This window comes from Callorhinus ursinus, unplaced genomic scaffold (genome assembly GCF_003265705.2).
Source record: "Callorhinus ursinus isolate GAN/ISIS: 27379988/994484 unplaced genomic scaffold, GSC_fseal_2.0 scaffold15, whole genome shotgun sequence".
Lineage (NCBI taxonomy): Eukaryota > Metazoa > Chordata > Mammalia > Carnivora > Otariidae > Callorhinus > Callorhinus ursinus.
The window spans coordinates 14840443-14865375 of record NW_027397077.1 but is presented as its reverse complement, the minus strand read 5'-3'; the positions used below and the strand labels follow the sequence as shown (position 1 = coordinate 14865375).

The 24933-nt window shown below is 37.8% G+C and overlaps 1 protein-coding gene across 3 annotated transcripts in view; it reads left to right on the top strand.

Annotated features, from left to right (window-relative positions):
* The window catches only part of LOC112834243 (protein CFAP20DC-like), a 46030-nt gene that overhangs the window by 1727 nt on the left and 19370 nt on the right, over positions 1 to 24933 (top strand). The window contains exons 2-5 of one of the 3 annotated variants that reach the window (XM_073901465.1): positions 998 to 1087; positions 3802 to 3895; positions 11487 to 11559; positions 12263 to 12365. In XM_073901465.1, the coding sequence (XP_073757566.1) occupies positions 998 to 1087; positions 3802 to 3895; positions 11487 to 11559; positions 12263 to 12275 (270 nt within the window). In that variant the 3' untranslated portion in view covers positions 12276 to 12365. Of the gene's footprint in view, positions 1 to 997; positions 1088 to 3801; positions 3896 to 11486; positions 11560 to 11735; positions 11841 to 12262; positions 12366 to 24933 lie in introns of those variants that run through there. The other 2 variants (XM_073901464.1, XM_073901463.1) reach the window with 2 other exon arrangements.

Below are 24933 nucleotides of genomic sequence, written 5' to 3'. Positions count from 1 at the left end.
ATGTGCTGCTTATAATTAAAACAGACCATAAAAGAAAACCATATTTAGTCTTCATTTCAGATTCTCAATTTCTTGCAATTACCTCTTCCTCAGAGATAATCATCTTAATTCTTTTCTTTGATAATTAAAGCTTATGGGTATTCAGTAGTGTGTTTGGTACTTTTATATAAGCATGGCCTTGCATGTTCTCAGGTTTACAATAGGGAACACGGAGCATGTCTATACAAATGGTTCTCTATTTTTCTTATACAAATTTTATAGATTTCCATATCAATTTATATTAGATATATAAAAAGATGGGAATGCTCAGAATAAGAATCAAACCCCAATGCCCACTCATTCCCAAGCTTTTTTATTAACCATTACCAAAATATTCAGTTTGTCCTTTTTTTGAATAATCATTGCTGGCACTGTTGAGCCCTTGCTACATACAAGGTATTGTGTTTGCTGGTTTATGTTTACTATCCTGTGTAATCCAACAACCCATTTTACAGATGGAGAATCAAGAGGTTAAATAACTCTCAAGGTCAGATAGTTAATAAATGTTAAAGCTGGTATCAGAGCTTGGGTCAGTATGACTGGAAAGCTTATAGCCACAGATAACTTACCAGAATTTGTTAGCCTGGCTCTAAAGTTGAGTTTAAACCCTTTAGTCAGGGATGAATAGAATGTTTTGTAAGCATGATTTATACATGGCAAGTAAATGAACCCCACATCGAGAGACTGTAGAGTTTGTATGGCACAATTTAATGTTTATCATTCTTTAAAAAAAAAAATTTCCCTAAACCATTTATCCAGGATGACCCAAATCAGAGTGGTTGTGGCTTAAGTACAATCAAGGTATACTGTAGGATTTAATAACAGGAGTAATGTTTCCTCCCAGATCTATTTAACAGACAGTTGCCTGGAACAGTGGTTATAGGCTGTGTGGTGGATAGTATTTCCTGTTTAGCATTGTCTTTCACTTTAATTTAAACATGTTGTTTTTATTTTCCAGGGAGGTGCATTTGTTGAAATCTTTAGTGCTCAGGGCAAAAATCCTGGAGCAAAATGGAAGATCCTTGGCAGTCCATCCGTGATTTGGAAAGTAAGTGTTTGAAGTTAGGGCCACCTAAATCCTGGAAAGAAAGGAGAATGAAGGTTATAAGAAAAAGGGTTTGATAAGGTTTCAGAACTGTTTTTACTGTTCATTCAAAAACCCTTTCATGACCCTGTTGGCTACAGCTCTCCCAGAAACCACTCCTCAGGCCTTTCAAGACTTTGGCACTCAGCTCATAACCCTTCTCTGTAGGCCGAGTCCTGCTTTTGTTTTAGGTGACTTCAGTGTTTGTGAGGAAACTCTCCAAACCCTGAGCTGCTCATTTCTTGATTTCTTCATCACTAATAACCCCTTCCACTCTCTGTCAGTCCCTGTTCCCACTGTCACACCCTGTACCTTATTACGGTAAACTGCAGGGCCCCTGAAATGACTGAGACACACCTTGAGACATCTCTCTCCGACCCCAAGCTTCGGTTCTTAAGGCTACTTGCTCACTTAGTCTCACTGTATTTGTTCTTCAACCTAATTGAGACCTTGAGGCCATTGGCCTTTCTACTTCCCCTGTGCTTAGTTTTATTTAGGCATATATTTTCACTGTCTTCGCTTCCTCTCCTCTCCAGCCCAGAATCCAGAGTCTGTGATTTCAGTCACTTCCCAAGCAAAACCTTGAATGCCCTTGCTTTTTGTCCTTTCATCATGCTGGCCTTGCAGAGGCCAACCGTGTCTGAATCCCCAGTCATCTCTCTTTTCTGAGCGGAGTTCTGGGCCCCTCAGTAACTTTGGAAAAAAAAAATCAATAGCCTCTCAGATTAATAATACTATAAATTCAACCTGAATAACCTGGAAAGTTCTCCTTGTATGTTCTCTTAGTCTCTCAAATGATTATTTCTCCATTATCTTCAAGTTTTCAACCCCCAACTCTCTACCCTTCCTCCCCAATCCACAAGTACAGGCCCTCTTTACCGACTCACTGGAAGACCTCATGCCCCATTTCACAGGGAAAAATTGATGCCATCAGATAGAAACTACCTCAGCCTGCTGCCAACAGACCTAAAAACCTATATCCATCCCTATCCCTTTCTCTTTCACTCTTCTCCTATTCAACTGGGAGGAAAACGTCTTTCTGTGGATGTTGTGGGTAACTTTTTAAAGCTACTGTTAACTGAGTGCTTACTGTTTGCCAAGCCCAGCTTTAGCACATTACATATATTTATACAGTAGCCTTGTGTGATAGGTACTTTATGCCAATTTTCTGGATGCTAAAACTGAGGTCATGGAGAGAGTAAACAACTTGCTTAAAATCATACAGCTCTTCCTGTGAATGAGAGATCAGTGATGTGGAGGGTTTAGAGCAGGGAAAGTAATTAAGGCTTCCCCAAGGAAATGACATTGGATCTCTAAGAGCTAACTATGCACTGTGTGGGCCTGGTGGAGACAAGAGTGCTTCAGGCAAAGGGAAAAAGCACATACAAATTCCTTGTGCAGGAGAGAACTTAGAATTTTTAAGAAATTGCAAGAAGGCTACTAAGGTCAGAATACAGAGAAAAGAAAGAGTGCAAGGTAGGAGATTGAAGTTTGCAAAACCAGGCAGCAACTAGACTAGGTGGAGGTTTATGGACCATGTTGATGATTTGGGTAAGCTGTTGAAAGGTTTTAAGTATATGCCCAACTTGTGTATAGATAGAATGATATAGTCAGTCTATGTGTGTTCATTTCAAATACATGAGAGATGCTGTTGTGATGGATATAATACAGATTTATTTGAATGGTATTTAATGCTCAGCAGCCTTAGTTACAATGCATTTCTTAACATATACAGAGAGGAAGATTGGGAGGATCTGTGAAATATTATAATGGGTCTTTATACTCAGGTTGGGAATTTGCTTCAAAATGAAAAAATAACCATTTACATTACCACTTTGAGTCATGGAAATCGGACTGTCACGTTTAAGGAGGTTTTTTATTTTCAGGTTTGGTTTTGTTCTGTTTACGTTTCTCCTACCATAGTTTTTTGTTTTTTGTTTTTTTTAAGATTTTATTTATTTATTTGACAGGGAGAGAGAGAGCACAAGCAGGGGGAGCAGCAGAAGGAGAGGGAGAAGCAGGCTGCCCGCTCAGCAGGGAGCCCAGTGCGGGGCTTGATCCCAGGACCCTGGGATGTTGACCTGAGCCCAAGGCAGATGCTTAACTGACTTGAGCCACCCAGGCGTCCCTCTCCTACCATAGTTTTTTAAAAAGGTCACCTTAATTGTAACACTTTAATTAGTACTGATTTTCAGTAGATGACATATAGAACTTCAGGTTAGAGCACTAGTAAAATAAGGCAATGATTAATTTCGTATGAGCCATGGCCAGACACCCAGGAACTTGCGGACTGGATACAACATAGGTTAGGTAATTTTGTATATGGTAACATGGAGTGATGTTCAGCCTGTGCTGTTAGACAGGAATATGTTGATTAAAGGAAGGAAGGGTAACTAAATTCTGGAAACTCTAAATTAGCTTGGGAATCCCTGAAACTAGGGAATTTCTTATCATTTGGAGGAAGAGTTTCTTGATATGATAGAGGATTTATCAAGTGATATAGTGGGGCTTCTGTATCCAGTTCCCAGCAGTTTTCAGGGTGAGAGTATCATCAAGGCCTGACTTTTAAGTCATTTGAATCTGGGACTTTTTCCCCTATGGGTTTGCAGCTCCAATTTTATGATAGAAGCCAAATAAAATATGCTCCAATTACCACTGTTTTTATTTTTGTTCTATAGGAGTTTGATAAAGAAGTTAAAAGTTTTGTGTTTGTCCTGGAAGGCAGCAGCCAAACAAACAAAATTCAATTACCAAAGGAGAATAAGCAAATCCGTAAGTAAGATTTTTGATATTAAAGCTTAACATTTGATTTTTAAAGTTACACTTTTAAGTCTAGCACACAGGCATTAGTTTGGCTTCTACTGGCGTCTGTTAACTTAAAGTGATAGGTCTGTTTTTAATTTAGAAATTAACCTTATGCCAGGCTTCATGTATATATAAATATTATATAAATATATATTAAGTTATATATATATGTATTTTACTTCATTGTTGATTCGTAATCTAGAAGTATTTTTTTTTTTAGATTTTATTTATTTATTTAGAGAGAGAGAATGAGAGCGCCCAAGCAAGCAGGGGCAAAGGGAGAGGGAGAGAGAGAATCCCAAGCAGACTCTGCACTGAGAGTGCAGAGTCCCATGTGGGACTCGATCCCACAACCCTGGGACCATGACCCGAGTCGAAATCAAGAGTTGGACGCTTAACTGACTAAGCCACCCAGGCACGGCTAGAAGTATTTTTAAGAAGATTTAGAAAATTATTTGGTAGCCATTGATTATCATAGTAACAGTATTTATTAATTACTGTGTGCCTATGACTTCCCTAGCATTTCACATTTATTAACTCTTTTAATTCTGATAGTAGTTCTTTTACAATAAACACACTGAGATTGGTTTCTCATCAAGAAATCAGATAATTAAGGGTAAGCTTTGAAATAAACTCAGGACTTCCTAAATTATAGAAAAAATCTGTGAGAAAAAAGTTGTGTGAAATACCATAGAAGGCATTACTTAGTGACACATCAACTTGTATACCTTCAAGAATATTAATATCTAGTATGTATAAATATAAATACAAATATGTGTTTCAACAAAAACCCAAAGAGTAGATTTTCATTTCTTTCTTACTTTGGAAATTAGGAACATCATTTTAAAGCAGAAGGGACCTTGAAAAATCACCTGAATTTACAATCAGAAACCCAGTTATTGGGAGAACTGAGGTTAAGATTCAAGGCTCTGCCACCAAATTAGGCTTTGAGTAAATTGATGGCAATTTAAGATATATAATTTTTCAAAATAATTCATCTGATTTTCATCAACTTTATCCTGTGTATTAACTGTAGATTTCAGGTGATTTATTAAATGTAAGCAACCAGTTTTTTTTTATGTTGATCATTTCCTTATTTCTTCCTTTAGTAATTAAGAACATTTATTGAACACCTACTGTGTACCAGGTGCTATGAAAAGACCTGTTCTTGGTAATTGATTTTCTCGTTTTAATTCGGTTTTCTCAACTTTCACAGGCTCTGCTTTATCTACCACTTCACACTACTGCATGCATATTTAGATTTCTAAGATGTAAAATGAGCCATAGAAATTATAGATGGAAGATGATTAATTTTAAAATAGTTTGCCAGTGTTTCTTTCTAAAATAAAACAGAACCTCAAAGAGAAGGAGTAATCTTTGTTGAGATCATTATTAATTTACTACCACTTTAAAAGTCATGATTTCCTCGTAGTTCCTTTTAAACAGTAGAGTTTTTTTTTTTCATTTCCACAAATATTTATATACTTATAAATGAGGTAAACTAAGATGAGCCAGAAAAATATGTCTGAAATTGTAGGTTATTCTTGTTGCAGGAGACATGGTCCATCTGTTTTGAAGGATATTGACTTTGTGAGATGGATACATCTGATTTGCGGGAATGTGCCTTTGTTCTAAACCAGTGTTCTCTGGTTGGCCTATCCTTCTGTGCAATGCCCTTAGCATCTATGCACATAATCATGTTACTGATAAAATCAAATCAGTTCTGGTAACCTCTCTCAGTTGGATCTGAGAAAGATTTCCCCTCTATCAAAGGCTAAGTGACTAAAGACAAGCACCCTTTTCCTACATTTATCTAAGATTTTTTTTTAGAAATAAAACAAGCTTAATGTGTTGTAATTGCTTTGTAAAAGGAAAAATGATAGTTTTAATTGGAAGAAACAGAAGAATCTTCTAATGTATTTCTTGTACAATGCCCTATAATTAAAAATTAATCTGGCTCTTCGGTAGCATGTGTGGTGCTGTAACAAATGAAACAGTTTATAGAGTCTGCCCTGTACTAACCTTTAAGATTAATTATTTGTAATTTTTGATAACAGAACTTTATAGCTGTTTTCACTTGTGTAAAACAACCTTCTGTGTGAAGTTGTTAAATTGAATGTCATGTCTTGAGTAGAGAATTGGTTTTCCGTTAACATTTCTAAATTTAGTTCAGTTACCATTAGGTATTCCTATTTTAAGAGTAAACATCCACTTTATTTATGCAAACTTGACATTAGGTACCCCGTATGTATTTCCCACTATGTTAGGTAGTTAGGAAAAAAGCTAAATGATGAAAGTAAGTATGTTTAACTTTTCATTTTAAATGGTGATATTTCTGAATTATATTTGAGCATCTCTAAATGTCAGAGTTTTGTTTGTTTTTTACATAACATCTTATCAAACAGAGGAAAGCGTGATATTGATGATCAGATCATGCACTTCTCCAGCGCAGGAATCTTGCACTCTGTTCCCCTAACTTGGTATATCGTATGTAGTTGGTGTTTAATAAGTTTGTTACCTTTGCCACATTAAGAAACTATCACAATTTGGGTTATAATTTCTAGTTGTAACCAGTTCGCCCTCATAAGCAGATTAAGTAAATGATTAGCCAACTAAACAAATAAATCCATGCTGCTCTTCATCCTGGATCATGCTGTGGAGCTGCCCATATGAGATGCAGCAGTGTCACACACAAAAATCTGTCGTTTGGATGGTCTGCCCCAGGGCTTAATCTTTTTGAGGCTCTTATTTGAATCCATTGTTTTCTCTGCCAGGGGCATCTGAATCTTAAGGTGTGTCTCTTGGGATCAGCATCCCTGAAGCCTTGTGTTTATCTAAGTTTCGGCTGCTCTGGAGGATGAAGATGAGGTCATCTTTATGAGGCCCACCCCCCCAACCTACTCCCACTCCCACTCCCACTTTGGTATTCTTAAAATAAATGTCATTATGACCTGCTTTGTTTAAAACCCTTCAACGATCTTGACCTCACCACTCTATTGGTAGTGCTCTTGTCAGGGTCCCTAGTCATCTCTGTATTCCTGAATCCAGTGGCTCATTCGCAGCCCTCATCGTGCTTGACGTATCAGCAACATTTAACAAGTTGACACCATCCTCCTTGGATGCCCATCGTCCGAGTTTTCTTTCCACCTCACTGGTCTTCCTTCTTAATTTCCTTTCATGGTTCTTTCTCTCCCCAGCCCAGCTTCATATTGCAATGCCTACAGACCTGACCCTTGATACTCTCCACCTGTATTTACTCCTTTGAATATCGGTGCTTGTCTCATAGATGTAAATACCATCTCTTCTTACTCCAGCTTAAATGTATTTCCAAATCAGACTTCTCTCTCAAACTCCAGACTTGTAATTTCAGTTGCTTAGATGACATTTCTATCTGGACAGCTTTACCCTACAAACCACTCCTGCTGCTACAGATAGCCATATCTCCGTTGTTAGCAACCTGTCTTTTCCAGTAGCTCTGACAAAAAACTTCAATCAGGCCGATTTTTTTTCTCTTCTTTCAGTCCATCAGGAAGATTTTGTTGGTTCTATCTTCAGGTTAGACTTCGAGTCTGACTACGACTTTTTGTCGCCGCCAGTGCCACCACATCTCATGCTTGGAATATCTCATGCATTCGTCTTCTCATTGGCCCACCTGTTTTTTTTTTTTTACTTGCTTCCCTACAGTTTGTTGTCAGTTTCACAGCTAGAGCAATACTTGCAAATGTAAGGCTCTCCACTACTGAAAATGTCTCATCTCTGAGTGAAAACCAAAGATCTGTGGGACCCTATGGTATCTGGTACCCTCTTAATTCTCTGACCTTATCTCCTGTTACTCTTGCTGTTGTTCACTCTGTTGCAGCCATACGGTCTCCTTGCTGTTTTCAAACGTAGCCTGGTGCCCTTTCACCTTCACACCTGTGCACAAGCTGGTAACCCTCTGCCTAGAGCTGTTTTTTCCCAAATAGCTGCGTGGCTCACCATCTCTTCTGTGGGCCTCTACTACAATGTCTTCTCAATGACAGCCCACCCTGCCCTGTAATTTATAGCCCTTACACACTCTTGATCCCTTTTACCTTTCTCTACTTTTTCCCATGTACTTATCTCCATTTTACGTGCTATTTGTTCCTTAGAGGGTTTTTTTTTATTGTTTTTCTCACAGTTTCCAGAGGTAAGCACCCCCAGCACAGAAATTTAGTCTATTTTGTTCACCTAGTATAGTGCCTGACACATAGTAGACATTCAGTAAATCTTTGTGGAATAAATTAATGAATATATGAGTGGATTCCCATTGATCTTAGGATGACCTATATCCTTCACATGGCCTTCCTAGCCCTGAATGATTGAGATCCTAGCTATTTGCCAGAATCACCTCCTGCTGCTTTTCCCTTTCTATGTTGCTACCAGTCCTTTATGTCTTTAGATTCATGCACTCCACCATGGCTTTTTTCATCACATGGTGGAGTATTCCCTCTCCCTATGATATTTGTTCCTTCATCTCCCTCGCCCACTCAACCCCTGCTCTTTCTTCCCGGCTGAATTCCAGTGTTATTTCTGCCAGAAAACCCTCACTCATCTTCCCTCCAGTGACCAAGGATTATACACTTTCATTGCACCCTGACCTTCTCCTTCCTGAAACTAGAATATCGGTTCCAAGAGAGCACAGACAGTGTCTGTCTTATTCACTACAAAAACATCTGCATTGAGTCTGGCATGTAGTAGATGCTCAATAAGTCTTTTTTTGAATGATCTAATTTAATTCATACAAATAATCCTATGAGGCATATACCCAATTTGCCCAGCCCAGTTTTACACATGAAAGGAAAAGAGCCCAGAGAGATCTTCTGATTTGCCCGAGGAATATGGAATGATCCAGAATAGAGGCATACCTATTTCCTGTCTTCTGGGTTGAAGTGGGAGAGGTGCACTTCAATGTGCTGTTCGTGCCGGGACTGCGCTAGGAAGCAGGAAGTAGCTTCAGTCACTGCACTTCAGACTTGGCAGGGCACCTGTAAAGGATGACTGTGTTGTGCCCTCATCCCAAACTCGTGGACAATGAAACAATTGTGAGATGTACATGTGGTGTATGTTGGTGTACAACTGTCACTGGCTGTAATGAAGCAAGTATAAAACCACTCTTTAAAAACCTGATGGTGTTTACCAGTTAAATGCGCTTTAAAAGATTCAAAGGAAAAAAGGACTTGACCCCTTAAAAATAGAGGTAGTTTATCTCAGCAGAGAACAGATTATGAAACTGCAGAAACCTGCATATTTCAGTAAAAAGACTAAATTTTTATGAATTTTATATACTTGATGGGCATTTTTTGACTAATAGTAGTTCACATTCAGCATTACTTAGTGATTTTCAATATAATGTAGACAAGAGTCAGTTTAAATTTACTAGGCCACTGGAAAAAATATTACTATAGAGTTTATTTAGCATTTCTGACACACAGGATCAGTGTATGTCAGATGTTATTAAAGTACTTTTTTCTTTGTCAGATCATCACCATATGGTATTGTCATACTTCTTTTAATCTTAGAAGTGAAGCCTTTTGGAAACTAGGGCTTCTGTATGTGAGAAAGTTGAATTACAAATTACTTTCTTTTTTGAGGGCAAGTGTCTTTCATATCTAAAAATGTTCATAGGAAAACGCCCTGTATGTGTAGCGTAGCTCATTGTTTTCGAAGAAAATTGTGCTGATTCAGTGAGATTGGTGACACAACTTAGGGACCTTTGTAAAGACTGATTTCATTTATCCAGGTGCTGTCTCAGCTCTATATACAGAGGCCATTGTGCAATGGAAAAACGCCATAGGGTCAATCAATGGAAGATGCAGGGGAGAAATTAATGATGATTTATTGAAGTTGGCCTCATTTTGGTATCTCACTTTAGTTTTGTAGTCCAGAACTCAGGGTTGCCTCATTGGCTTTTCCCATAAATATGGTAAAATCCAGTTCCTAGAGAATTTTTTTCTTTTTTTTTTTAAAGATTTTTATTTATTGAGAGAGAGAGAGAATGGTAGAGAGAGCGCATGAGAGGGAGGAAGGTCAAGGGAGAAGCAGACTCCCTGCTGAGCAGGGAGCCCGATGCAGGACCCGACCCCGGGACTCCAGGATCATGACCTGAGCTGAAGGCAGTCGCCCAACCAACTGAGCCACCCAGGCACCCCCTAGAGAATTTTCAAAGGTCAGAGCCTGTTATCCCCTATTTCCATTATATTACTACTCTATGGATGGCTCTCTGGAGCAGTTTGTAAGCTTAGCATTATAAGTAAAAGTTATCATTGTATGTTTGACTTAAAAGATATTAAGCAGACTTGTCCAAATATGTTTATTTTGTAGAAACTAAATTTTGGGTAAAATGTAGGAACTATTTAAGTTGTTCAGGAATGTTGCAAAACAGTTTACCAAAGGAATTATAAACCAGAACATACATGTAGATTACCCAAACATGTATTGTTAAAACACCCACACACACAACAAGCAAACAAACATACACATATTGTTACTTTGAAATACTTAAATTTGTTAAGTCTACTGAGTTGGAATAAATAGAAAATAATATGCATTTTAGACCAGTAGCCTTCTTTTATCCTCTCCTGTTGCCCTGTACTGTAAGATTTGTAGGAGAGGTTCACAGATAAGTCAGAACATTTCCATTTCCTACAGAAGTCCCACATGAGGAAATAAGTTCCTAAAAGGCATGTTTTAGGAGGAAGTGATTCTAAAACATCCATTAGGAGCATCATAATTGAGAGATCCAGCAAAAGTTCAAAACCTAAGAGAAAAGGAATTAAGTGAATGGGTCTGAAGAGATAATATAAAATCAATTGATTTTCGAAACAGTTGTAGACTTCAGCTATCAAAAGTGCCGTAGGGGTTGGTTTTTCTTCAGATATTTTTAATTCAGATGAAGCTGGTGATGGGAAATGAAAGCAGTTTGCAGTTTGTGAGCACTGAATTAATTAAAAGTATGTTAAATTAACAAAAGGCATTATAAATGAAAATATATTCCTCCATCCATCTCACTGTGGACACATTTAGAATCATGAACTAGATATGGCTCATCAAACCTTCAGCTGTAGTTGTCATAATCAGAATTGTTTTTCTTGATCTATTGTTTTTTATTAAGTTGTTTAGTTCAGTTAAAACTGTCAGTGGATAAAAATAATTGCCACATGCTTTTATGGCTGCCTTGATGGGAATCTGTAGTTCAGTTTTATAGGTTTCTATTGAATGCTGTCCTATGTGTACATTCTCTTGCAACCTAATAAAAATAGTAAGTAAAAAATTATTTTTTAAATTTTCATAAAAATTTCACCAAGCCCACAGATGGGACTTTAAAAGGCAACATTTGTTGTTAGAGTTTGATTTGATTTTCATCAACTTTTTTGCTTTTATAACGAAGTTGTAACTTATGGGCAGTGCTATTACAGTTGTACTATATTACTGAAACGCTAAAAGCTTCAGGTTGTTGATGGTATGTGATTGTGTTGGTTTATATGCATATATAAATGGTTTGAACATATGAATGTATATTTTCCCCCTCTCATTCTAGTTGGACTGATCCAGAGGTTTCTTGTACTTCAGATTTACATACCCCTGGGACAAGACTTCTCCACTGAATTGCTGTAAGATATACAGAACTTCTTTCAATGTTTTATGTGTTTTAGACATTTAATCAATTGAAACAGTATGGACAGTCATTAATTACAAGTGGCAGGTTTTGCATTAAAGAGCAGTGACTTATCAAGTTGACATGAAGTAATTAAACTAATTTAATTGTATTTCTGAAATATCATTATAGTCTGGCATTTCCCTAAGGGAAGAAGGCAAATTTCATCTGTTTAAGAAAATATCAAAGGATTGTGGATTTCACAATAAACAGGCTATAACATGCAGAAACAAATAATCCCGAAGTGTGAGATTTTCATTCAAATGAGGGGTGATTTTGTACTCTCTGCTATTGAAAACCATATTTGGATTAAAATTGATCAAAATACCTCATTTTAAAGTTATTTGCTTTAGTTTAGAAATATCGGTTGACGTATGAATGGCTTGGAATATATTTGTTTTAAATAGCCTTGCTATGAACAGATTGTTTAGCAAAAATGAGAATATACAACTTTAACTCAGTTGGGTTGTCTGTTATCTGAGATGATTGTGAGAAAATAACATTTGATTTATGCGTTCAGATAAAATGGAATATTGCCCAAGATTTCATTAATACATTTGCACTTTTAATAAAACATTAGATTTAAGGTATGCTATTTTCTCATTTTTCTTTGTAATTAATAGCTGTCCAGGGCCTAATCTTAGTCTTTTATTTTCCAGCTGGAATAAATGACTTTTCTATTAATAAAGGTAATTTTGTACTAGTTACATTGGTAACTGAGAGGAAGGAAGAGCTTTCTTAATAAAGTGAGAAGAACATAAATTTGAGGTTATTCATTTGTCTTCGTTTTGTGCATTATTAGTGATTTGTGTGTATGCTGGAAAAATACAAATTTTAGATGATAATATACAATCTTGTTTTCTTGAGTGAGAAAGGACAGATGGAACAATATATACCTTCATTTTATTCAACTTTAAACCTCAGTAAACTTCCAAGATTTTCTGTTATCATCTGCCATGGTTACCATAATTCTTTAAACCAGTTCTTACAGTAACAGCACCAAAACACTATTTGATGCTCTTATGTATCTTTCCCTGGTTCTGCAGAAAAAGCATTTTCAAGACCCTGAAGGCATTCTGAAGGTACAGAGAATACCACATAAAGACTTATTTCCAATGTAGGAGAAAGTTGTTTCCTACCAAATGGAAGGAGGCAAACTGTATTTTATTTTTAAACTTATTAAGTTCCTTATATAGAAATCCAGTGCAGTGCCTTTTCTTCTGATCTCTACCACCTGTGCTCTGAGAGTCTTTAGAAGCTGCGGCAGGGGCACTGGTAGTTGGCCTTCTGATCAGAGCTGTGCAGGACGCTCGGCTTAACCTTGGAGCAGACTCTTGATGTTGAGCATTCTGTGCCTATGCAAAATTAAGCTTTATTTGTGCCCACAGATACTTGAGCTTATCACCCTAGCCTAGGCGAGATACTGTTTTAACTAAGTTAGTAATAACTAAAGCTTTTAATTATTGAGAAATTGACAGGTATGTTAGGTTTAACTTCGTCTCAGCAAAAGAGCATCTGATGTAAGTAAGCCCGACTACACCTTCATTACCCTATTATTAATGAACATCTTGGCCAACTTAAGGATGGGAAAACATTTTCAGGAGTGATGGGATTATTTATTAGATTTTGAATTCATTCGACTATAGTCATAGATTCATTCTCTTGTTGTCATAACCACGTGGACAAGCATTTTCAAATGGCTTTAGTTTTATAATTTTAGCAAAATAAATGTCTTATGGACAAAAGGTCAAAATTTTTAAATAACATGGGGAAAACATTCACTGTCCTGACTTTGTGAATTTAGCAGATTCTTTTTTATTTTTTTTTTAAGATCTTGTTTATTTATTTGACAGAGACACAACGAGAGAGGGAACACAAGCAGGGGGAGTGGGAGAGGGAGAAGCAGGCTTCCCGCAGAGTGGGGAGCCCGATGCAGGGCTCCATCCAAAGACCCTGGGATCGTGACCTGAGCCGAAGGCAGACGCTTAACTGACTGAGCCACCCAGGCACCCAATTTAGCAGATTCTAAGGAAAAATATTGACTCTGAATTTGAATTTGTTGCTAATAGATAATCAGAATATTTTGCCATTTTAGGAAGTAATGACAGAGACCATATTTTTATAAGAAAGAACATAGAATAATGAGTATAGACTGTCTAACTACAGCTTTTTTTTTTTTTTTTTTTTAAATGAGAGGACTTTCTTTCAGCACCCTTAGTGTTTTACTGTGTTTCTAGCAGCATAGCTCCGGGCTGTTTTAAATAATACATTTCTCTAACAAGCTTGGAAAGTCATATAGCAGAAAGATATCTGGCTTCTTAAATTTTCCATTGTCAGAATGGGAGAGGCGTTTTGTTTCACAAAGATACATTTACAAGAGGTTTTCACAAGTGGAGTCTTGTCAGCTGGATTATCAATGTAAGCATCATTTCTTCAATATCTTCCTGTGTCTCTCACTTCCACTAGATGGTGATACTGCTCAGGGGGAGGTCATGTGTCTGTGGGTTAGTGGATGCCTTAGAACCAGCAGCCGCCCTGCCTGAGAAATCACTCACTCAGTCAGTCAGTCAGTCCACAAATTACTGAATCCCTATTCTTGTCAGGCAGCATGTTAGGGGTGAAGGTCAATACACGTTGGACCTGTACACTTTTTCCTACCCCACTTCTTCCCTTCTGGTCCCAGACTGCCATCACAGGGCCCCTCATCTGCTGTGGAGCATCTCAGTGGATTTCCCAGATTCTTCTCCTGTCTTTTTTCAATTTAGTCTCCACATTGCAGCGAGCATGACCTTTCTAAAAACCAAGTGGAGTTCCCATCGTACCAAGGATAAACTCTCTCCAGTTCTTGATAGTCCTGTGTGTTCTGGTCTGTCATCTCTCTCTTCTCATCATATCTCATCTCTGCCCTGAGCTCACCATTTGTCAGCTAGACCGGTACCTTTCTGGCCTTAGTAGCTTTCCCTTCCTCACACATCAGATGAAGAAGTCTTTTCTTAGGGTCCTATGACAAGTGGTTTGTATCCCCATTTCTTTGCCTTGCTAGCTCCTACTAAGTCTTCTCATCAGTTTATGTGTCCCTTCAGAAAGGCCTTTTTGCATTTTGCCCCACTAAATGAGTTTCATCTTTTAAGATCTTTTCTAACACCCTGTTCTATTTCCTTCTTTATAACTATACCAATTTATAATTCTATGTGCTTAGGTTATCAGTCTTTGGGGGTAGATTTTGAGTTCCACCAGCACAGGGACCTGTGGGTTCTACTCAGTGTGATATGCCAGGACCTAACAATGCCTGGCACAAAAGCTCTGAAATGTGGGTTAGTGGGCGGTGGGGACTAATGGACTGAAATGAATGAACAGGACCCAGTCTCTGTCCTCACAAGAGTTTATTCTAAGGGTGAAAAAATCAGTTAAAAGGCAATTTAAATGCATCTTGATAAATGTTATGATGATATAAGAGCAGGACCTGTAGGTAACATGGGAAGTATTAGGTAGAAGTATGAGCATAATCTTGGACCTGGACAGATCCATTGTCAAGTCCTGTTTTACCTCCGTGTGACTTTGGGCAAATTACTTAACTCTCCTCACCCGTAGGTTGAGAGTTATATCTACTTCACAGGTGTGTCATAAGAATTAAATGAGAAAATTAACATAAAGTAATAAAGGCTCACATTTATTAAGCACTTACTATATACTGGACATTGTCCCAAACACTTTGTTTTAGCTGAATTAACCCTCAGAACGAACCTATACAGTAGTCATAATTATTGCCTCTGTTTTACCATTAAGGAGACTGAAGTCCGGAAAGGTTAAGGAATTTGCCACAGGTTATAGACCTACTAACTCTTAGAGCTAGAATTCAGGGACGCCTGGATGGCTCAGTCAGTTAAGGGTCTGCCTTCGGCTCACGTCATGATCTCAGGGTCCCAGGATCGAGTCCCGCATCGGGCTCCCTGCTCAGCGGGGAGCTGGCTTCTCCACTTGCCTGCCACTCCCCCTGCTTGTGCTTGTTCCTTCTCTCCCTCTCTCTCTCTCTCTCTCTCTCTCTCTGACAAATAAATAATAAAAAATAAAATCTTAAAAAAAATAGAGCTAGAATTCAGACTTACAGTTTAAATGTGGAACCTGTGCTCTGCACCACCATGCCAAGCTGTCATACTTGAAAATATTATTTTTCTTTTTTTTTGAAAATATTATTTTTCTATATATACATACATATGTGGTAGGGATATTTTATTTGAATCCTGTATAAGACAAAAGTGCTAAGCCTTCTATGTCTTTTGTAGGGGCTTCCTGTAATAAATACGGTGCTATCATTAAAGCTCTGGGAAGGAAAGGTCTTTCATTCTGAGATGTTCCTCTTTCTTCAGAGCTTCATAACCCGACCAGCAGTTATCCAAACACATTACATTCTAGGTGTAGAAAAGGGAATGTTTACTGTACTAATGCATAATATATCAGCAGTAAAGTAACACAGTTCTCTCATTTCTCTTTTGGTGTCCACCCACAACATAAAATCCCCTCTCTTACTTTTTAAAAAATAAACTCACTTTTACTTATTTCTTAGCATTGGTTGTAGTTGTCATTTCCAAAGTATTTTAGTGTACCTATGTATGTCTCACTCTTTGACCTGCAGTTAAATGATTTAATACACAGCAGATTTGGGGAATTCTTTCCTTTTGTGATCTCTTCTGTACAAGGCCATGGGTACAAGGCAGTGGGAAGCCAGTGGCTCCCCTATGTAGGCTGTTAGGCGTTTCAAAGCCTGGGGGCAGACATCTGGTGCACGGGAGGAACACCATGAACCTGAGCTCTTGGAAAAGAACCAACTGCATCTTGAAATAGAAATCCATTTTGCTATATTTGATGCTGCCAATCACACTAAATGATTTTGGAATATTACATTTTTTTACAGGAATTGCATTCACTTTACTGAATATTGTTGAGCTGCATTAATTCCTTTCTCTATCCTGATTTTGTCATTATTTCAATGAATTCTGAGAGACATTTTGTACTGTTAATGCCTCTAGTGAATTGACATTATTTTTCTCATTTTCACTCATCTCAACCAGTGCTTTTTCAGGATATGGGATGAAAGCACTATGAAGCTGGTGTTGGGCATCATGTGCTATTTGTAGAGGTTGGGGATGCTTAGCCTGCAGGTCCTGGGAAATATTATTGCCAGAAGGGTTCACATTTTGAGACTTTAGCTGTTTGGAGTACTACTTCCATTTGGAATCTCATAAGGTAAATTCTTAAAAAAAAGAGAGAAACCCCTGAAAGGGTCCCTAGTCCTTTCAAATTTTAACTGATCCTTTGTAATGTCCTCATTCCAATATTCTGAATTTGAATTTATATCTGAGTAGAATTTAATGATTTTAACCTAGAATTCCATCTAAGATTTATGATGCATGCTCATTCCAGAATTTTTCTTTTATCCTTTTGCTGTATTCCCCTAGTTATATGCCTTAGGGCCAGGCACTTAACTTCTGTCTCAATTTCCTCTTCGGTAAATGGTAATATGAGCTTGTTTTATTTTAATTGTCAGAGTTAATCGATGTTGGGTTTTTTCCTAAGAAATTTTAGGAGGTTTAGGTCCATGTGGATCTTAAAGCTTAATCTTACATTTCTGTAAAATGGAAAATTGAAACATACCCACCCCACAAAACAAAGCTTTAGCCTCAAGGTAATTTAATAAAAGTCTTCCATGTATCACCTTTTCTGTATTGTTGCTAGTGAGCTAGACAAAGAGGTCAGAAGAGAAGTTTAATAGAAGTTTCAGGTCCTTCTACCCTATTGAATTTTGCTCTTGTCTCTTCTTGAGTAATGTTGGGGACAGTAGACCTCTTTGAAACTTTATACCAAGTGAAGGGAATATGGCCTCACAGCTGCAGACCTGTCTTTTCACATGCCAGCTGTCATCTTCAGCCACTTTAAAGCCACCAGAGTTGAGAGAATACCTAAATTTGATATCTTTACATCAGAATGACATTGGCAAGAGCTTTTGAGATTGTGTCCATTTAACCAAGCACAACTCTTCCTGTGGAAAATTTATGTTATCTTTTTTGGTCATTTTGATGCCTTTCTTTGAAGAAAATAGTGGTTGCTATGTATCTCTTAAGTGATGTGTAAAAAAGATATTATCCAAGAGCCAAGTATTCTATTATCCAATAAAATATTTTATGTCACATCTCTATGTGTTTAGAACCTGGCAAAAATGGCCAGGTGTTGCTCTTTTTTAAACTAGTAGGAGTATCGAGTACTAAAGTAGTCATGACATTGCAAGTTTCATTAACATTTTGAATGTGTCTCATGGCTAATTCCAACTTCTATTTTTTCTTTTTAAAATCATCAGTATTTAAATCTCATTATTTTAATTATATCCAATTAAATATACTTGCATAATCAGTATATTTTGTTACATGCACTAGTAAGGAGAGCACTTTAAGATGCTTTGCATAGTGTCTTTCATAATATATTAAATTTGCATGCCTTAAAATAGGTTTTGTGTAGAAGATTTAGATAACACATGTGGTAGGTATATAAATCAGATGCCATATTCTTTATCTATTAAATAAATGTTTTTTGAGAAATCTTTTCTTTCTGGTTGTTTGGTTCATTTTACTTTTCTAAAGTATCTTGACAGTCCTCTTTAGATAACCTAGGTACATTCTGAAAGCTAAAACACAATACTAGCAAAAGAAAAATTGCACATATGCAAATATTTGGAAGTGTTCTTACTCTGTAAAATCATAATTAAAGGTCATACATTTGTTAGAGTGCTGTGCAGTTAAATTATTGCCCTAAACACCATCAGGACATAAGTCAGAGTCCTGTGATGGGTCGGCTTGCAGCCTTGGATTTCCTGGCTTTGCCATGTCTTAGCTTGAAGACCCTGGGCGAGATGCTGAGCCCTCTGTGTGTCACAACCTCATTTGTACAATGGGGGTGATATTTATACCTATTTATTGAGTAATTACAAGGATTAAATTCATAATGCCAACGGTAACTGCATAGTCAGTTTATAATTTTTATATCTCTAAATAAGAGTGCTGGGATATTTAATTTTCAGATTGTTCTTCTAAAACATTTTTTAAAAGATTTTATTTATTTGAGAGAGGGGAAAAAAATGAGCAGGTGGGGGGCAGAGGGAGAGGGAGAAGTGTGTTCCACGTGTGCCTCGGTCCCAAGACCCTGGGATCATGACCTGAGCTGAAGGCAGACACTTAACCGACTGAGCCACCTAGGTACCTCTGTTCTTCTAAAACATTTTGTGACAAGTTGGGCATGTCTCTTTTCCCTGTGAAGTTTCATGGTACTAGTCCCTGAAGAGAGATGGGAAAGCTTTTTTTGACTACTGACTCATGCAGGTTCTCTGTCTGGAAGAAAGTGATCAGCATAAACATGAAAAGAATGTTGGTTATGGATGCTAGCGACTTATTTAAAAGACAACTGTAGGGCGCCTGGGTGGCTCAGTTGGTTAAGTGACTGCCTTTGGCTCAGGTCATGATACTGAAGTCCCGGGATCGAGTCCCACATCGGGGTCCCTGCTCAGCAGGGAGTCTGCTTCTCCCTCTGACCCTCTTCCCTCTCGTGCTCTCTATCTCTCATTCTTTCTCTCTCAAATAAATAAATAAAATCTAAAAAAAAAAAAAAAAAAGACAACTATAGGAACTCCTGGCTTCAGAGCTTTTGTTTGAAGGGACTCACAGGTGACCAGGCCAAGTGTAGAACTACAGATGGACAGGAAGGTTCATCTGTGAATAAACAGGCCTTGGGAAAAATAGATAAAGCATGTAGATTTCCAGTGCTTAAGGTATAAGATGTAGGCCTTTGCTGTTTACTGCTGCCCATGTTCTCCTTCACTACCAGGGATGATAAAAGATGACTCGTAGCAAATCACGTATCTTCCAAATGCCCTTACTTCTTTGATATGGCAGAGGTGGTTTCTTCAATGTCATTGATACATAGCTCACTTTTTATTGTCAGGAGAAGTGTTTCATCTGGTTTGGTTCTCTTTTCTTCTCACTGTATTTTTTTTTAAAGATTTATTTATTTGAGAGAGAGAGAGAGCACAAGCAGGGGGAAGGGCAGAGGGAGAGGAAAAGGGAGAGAATCTCAAGCAGACTCTGCACTGAGCATGGAGCCCTATGCATGGCTCCATCTCACAACCTGAGATCACGACCCGAGCCGAAATCAAGAGTTGGACCCTTAACCGACTGAGCCACACAGGCGCCCCTCTCTCACTGTCTTTTATTTTTATTCTGGCACTTAGTTATTTCAGTTACTCAGAATAAAATAATTTTAAACATCTACAAAGTACAATGCAATATGTACGTTATGGGACTTACATAGTCCCCATTATAAAATTTATAATAATTTAGGAGTGTTTATTAATGGAGCATTCTAGAACTTTTTAATATGGAAGAATTCCTTGTTAGCAATTAAAATATGTCATGAAAATTTATGACATCATTTGGCTTTGATTAAGTCATCCAGTAATAATTACAAGGAGCAGCCCCCAGTGGGGAAGGCTGGTATCTCTAGCATTCCTGATTTTTGTAATTTTTTTTCCCTTAAATTGTAGAGTTTCTTACTTAGATGGACAAGTACTTTAGAATCTTTATTTGGACTCACAGAAATAACTTCGGTGGAATGAAATATATGTAGTAAATCACAAACATATCTTAGAACAGCACTTACACAGAAATCTGTTTGGCATTTATCACGTAATGGCCCTATTATTTATGTATCGCTACAACCAACTGTGTACCCCAACTAGACCACAAGATCTTCAGGGGCTAATGCATTTTGGTCCCAATGGAGCTATCATTGAACTTTGAATTTCTAAGTCCCATGTGAAAAGACATTGCGCAGCTATTGCCAGTAGGCAGGCGCAGACTTCATTGGACCTTGTTCACAGAGATGTAACATAGTACGTGGTACGTAGCACACATGTAGTAAAAGTTCATTTCCTTCTGTCAGCAATTTCTGATTCCTTGCATTGTTAAACTCCTTTAAGCTGGTCTCAGTTTGTGGTGTGGTGTACTTCTTTGGGAGAAAGAAGTGAAGGAAAATATGGGTGCTTTAAAATTGGTAAGATGGTGATACTTCTATTTAGAATTTCCATTCATTGAAATGAAGTTTGGGAGGTAACTGGAAAGAACATTTAAAAGTGTCTGATGGGCTGATTTTTATACAGTTGTCAGTCTCTTCTATTACTTCAAACAGAACAGTCTGTTCTCCCTTTTTTTCAGTTTTACATATATTTTGGGATGCCAGTGTTTATATGTTTTATATGAACAGAGGATGCTGTTTCTCCCTCAAAAGGCTGAAGTCCACTGAGATGGTTCGAGCTTCTTTTTAAAACTGAATAGTAGTACATAGCCAAATAAAGCTGACGTTGCAAATTTCAACTACATTTAAATCTTCTGTTGCCGGGACCTCTTAACATTTGTTGTTATTTTTAAATGATCAATATTTGAACTTTAAGTTTTCGCTTTCGATCTTAGACATCCTATATCCATGAAGCCATCAGATTTGCCACCACCCAAGCCCTACAGAGTTGGTGGTCACTGGGCACCCTTGGCCTTTCTGGATCCGACCTTAGACACCTCTCCCTCCATGACTCCTTCCACTCCTTCCCTTTGCCATAGACACTCTGGTTGCTGAACAACACCCCACATGCTCTTAACATTTGCTGTCACCCAACCTGATCCTGTCTCTTTACCTTTTGAAACCCTAATCACTCTTTAAGGTCAAACCCAAATATGTATCCTCCATGCACCCTCCCCTACTCTTCCGGCTGCAATTGGTCTCTCCATTCAGTGTTCCTGTACTGGTGTATGTGATTCCTTTGAGGGTAAGGACAACTTATTCATCACTGTGATCACCACAGCACTTAGAAGAATTCTGCGTGCATGGCGGGTCTTCAGTAACCCTTGTTATATCATATTATATACTGAAATGTGTTGGTATACTGTCAGGGTGGTTCCTGGATTAGGAAAAGGTAGGAAAAGAAATGAGAATTAGAGTAAGAAGCAGGTGAACAGTATCCGGCTTTCCTCTTCTCAACACTTAGTTCCTGGAAAACTACTGATCGAGACTTAATTTAACTTTTTATTTGCCCTGCTCAATATAAACTGCATTTCTCTTAGCTACACCTCTACAGGCAGGATAGTAACTATTTCAAAGAATGAGGAAAGGCAGAAGAACTTAGGTAAGGAGAAATACATTCTCTTGAGTTTTCTCAAAATGGCTCTGTGGGTAGGAGTCTATGCAAATACCTGTTCCCAAGGCTGGATTATTAAAGCTAAGGAGCATCACACTTGGCTTATCAATGAAAACTCTGATTATAAGCCCCTAACAAAACTCCCAGACAACTTTAATTAAAACCAAGTAGTCTGCCCTTTCTTATTGGAACACATTAGTGATCTTACGTTTTCTATCTCTTTCATATTTAAAAAGCAATTATAATAAACTGAAACAATGACAGTCATACGAAATCCTCAGTATAGTTGGAGGTTGGTTACATTTGTTAGCAGTAAATAGAAACAGCTCTTCTGTTTCCTATACATAGGTACTACCATCCCCTTTCTTCTAAGGCTTAAGTGCCACTGATTTATAACTTGGAAAATAAATTATTTAAAACCATATGTGATTATTGCTCTACCATAAACATAGTGATTTACAATAAAATGTACAAATTCACTATATTTTAGAAATTGATGTGTTAGCATAAACTTTTAAAACATTTTAGAAGTTCAATTCTCTATTATTGTAGGGAATCTACAAATCTTACCCAACCCCTATTTTTTATAGAAAAAAACCTTGAGACTCAGAAAGGGGATGTGACATTTTTCAAGACACTAATTTTCTTGGAGGAAAGCCAACACCAAATCCAGAACTCCTGACTCTCTAGCATCTTTGCTGCCTTTTAGTGCTTGCGTTGGAAAAAAGTAAAGATGTTGTATGATTTTATAATCATGGTTTCTGACACTCTGAAAGCGAAGTTTTTTCTGCAAGTACTTTGGACTCTCCATTGTAGAAAGTTAATTCTGTTACTGTAATCCAGGTTTCTATTCCTCCCCAACCCCTGTCCTCTACAAACCACCAGAAATCAGTTTAATTCTGTGTTCCGTGTTCAAGATAAGGTTAAAAAAAAAAAAAAACTACTTTTAAGGATCATTTGGTTGTTAGGGACATTACTCCATTTAAATTATGTCAAGTAAAAGGAGAAGTATTAGAAGAATGTGGAGAGATCTTATGGAACCCACTGTACAAGTTGATATAGGTCTCTTTGGAGGCAAAAGTTGTCACTGATTTCTCTCTCTGGCAGCTCCTCTCTCATCTCTTGTCCTGTAAGTCTGCTCTGTTCTGTTTCATCCTGTAGACCAGCTTTCTCTGATTGCTTGTCATTATGCGCATGGGCAAATATGGCTGCCAGTAGCTCCCTCAATGCCCCCACAACTCCCATACCCATCACTGTCGGACCACGTTCAGTCGGTGTATCCTCCAGCGCAAAGATCTGAAGAATAATCAGGATTATAACCAGGCCAATCATTGGCTTTCAGCCAGCTGCTTCATCTTCGGTTTCAGCTTCAGAGGCTCTAAGCTGGAGCAGACTCCCTGAGAAGAGGGTGTGGTCAGGTCAGGCAAACGGGCTGGTAGACCCACTGCACTCTCCTTTGAGTCTGGGCATTTTTCAGTCATCTCAGAACCTCTTCGTTTCTCAGCCACCTACCAGTGACCTCTGTAGATACTCCTGAGCCCCTCCAGTGGGTGGTATTTAGGGGTAGGTGGTAGCCAGAATTTTTTGTTACAGTGAGAGCTACTTTGTTGCCACTTCTGTCCTATGTCATGTCCTTCATTTACCTGGAATCCTGAGGTTATGTCAATGGTGCTGTATAAACTACCTTAGTCAGGGTAGGCTCTGCTTTGTGCAGTCACTCAAAGACAAAGCAACAGTTTTTTAGTACTGCTTTAGCTAAATAATAGCACTGATTAGAATGGTTAGGTTTCTTGAGCATCTACAGAATGTTAGGCTCATTTCATACTGTTTTTGCCAGGTTTGCTAAGGTGGCTTACAACAGTTTTATGTATTTCTGTCACATATTACCTGAGAGCTGCAGATGAGGGTCAACTATGTATCTGTTCTGTGTCTTCTCATTCTAGAACCCGTACTCGACAAACAGCCCCTATCTGGGACATGCTCCTCATGAGACAAGGGCAGAAGAGCAAGAGTCTGAGCAGAACCACACAACTAAGTTTAAAGCTTCTTCTCAGATATGTGTGGCACATGTTATTTCTGCTTACATCCCATTGGCCAACTCAGGTCATGCAGCCAAACATGAAGTCAGTAGGGTGGAGATGTATAAACATCTTACATGAAAAGAGTGATAGTGAATAATTGTAAACAATGATAATATGCACAAACACATACACGTATTGTCTCATTCAAATATCACAACACTCTTAAATGTGGATATGCTCACCATTGTACAGCGTATTAATTTAACAATTATGTATCTAGCACCTACCATGTCCTAGACACTATGCTTTTCAGTTACTAGGGGTCAGCTGAGGGTCCTCCCTCTCCCATCTCTTGTATTTTAACAATATGGGTTTATTTTATTTAGAATGATGTGACTCTTAGATATACTCATACTTGTTGTGAAACAGTGGTTCTTAAACTTTTTGGTCTCAGGACCCCTTTACACACTTAAAAATTATTGAAAACCCCAAAGAGTTTTTGTTTATGTGAGTTATATTTGCCAGTATTTACCATATTAGAAATTAAAAGTAAATTTAAAAGATCATTATTATTTAGAAATAGTAACCCCATTACATGTTAGCATAAGTAACTCTGAATAACCAACATAAAATACCTATATTTTCTAAAACAAAAAAATAAATAAACAACAAAGAGTGACATTGTTTTACATTTTGGTAAATCTCTTTAATGTTTGGCTAACTAGAACAGGTGTATTCTCATATCTTCTTCTGTATTCAGTTTCTTTTGGTATAATACATCTTATTACAGAAATACTATAATACAAACTCCACTGTGTACTTGCAAGAGAATGAGTGAAAAGGACAAAGAACATCTTAGTATTGTTCTGAAAATAGTTTTGACATCACAGAGCCCCTGAAAATGTCTTGGAGACTTTCAAGGGTCCCCAAACTGCCCTTTGAGAACGAAGAGTCCCTTAACCACACTTTGAGAACTGCTATTCTAAAAGCAAACACATGAATCCTCAGTGTATTTTCCTAAAGTGCCCCCTTTGTATTAATCTGTTTTATAAATCAGGTAACTTTATTAGTCAGGTAGGCT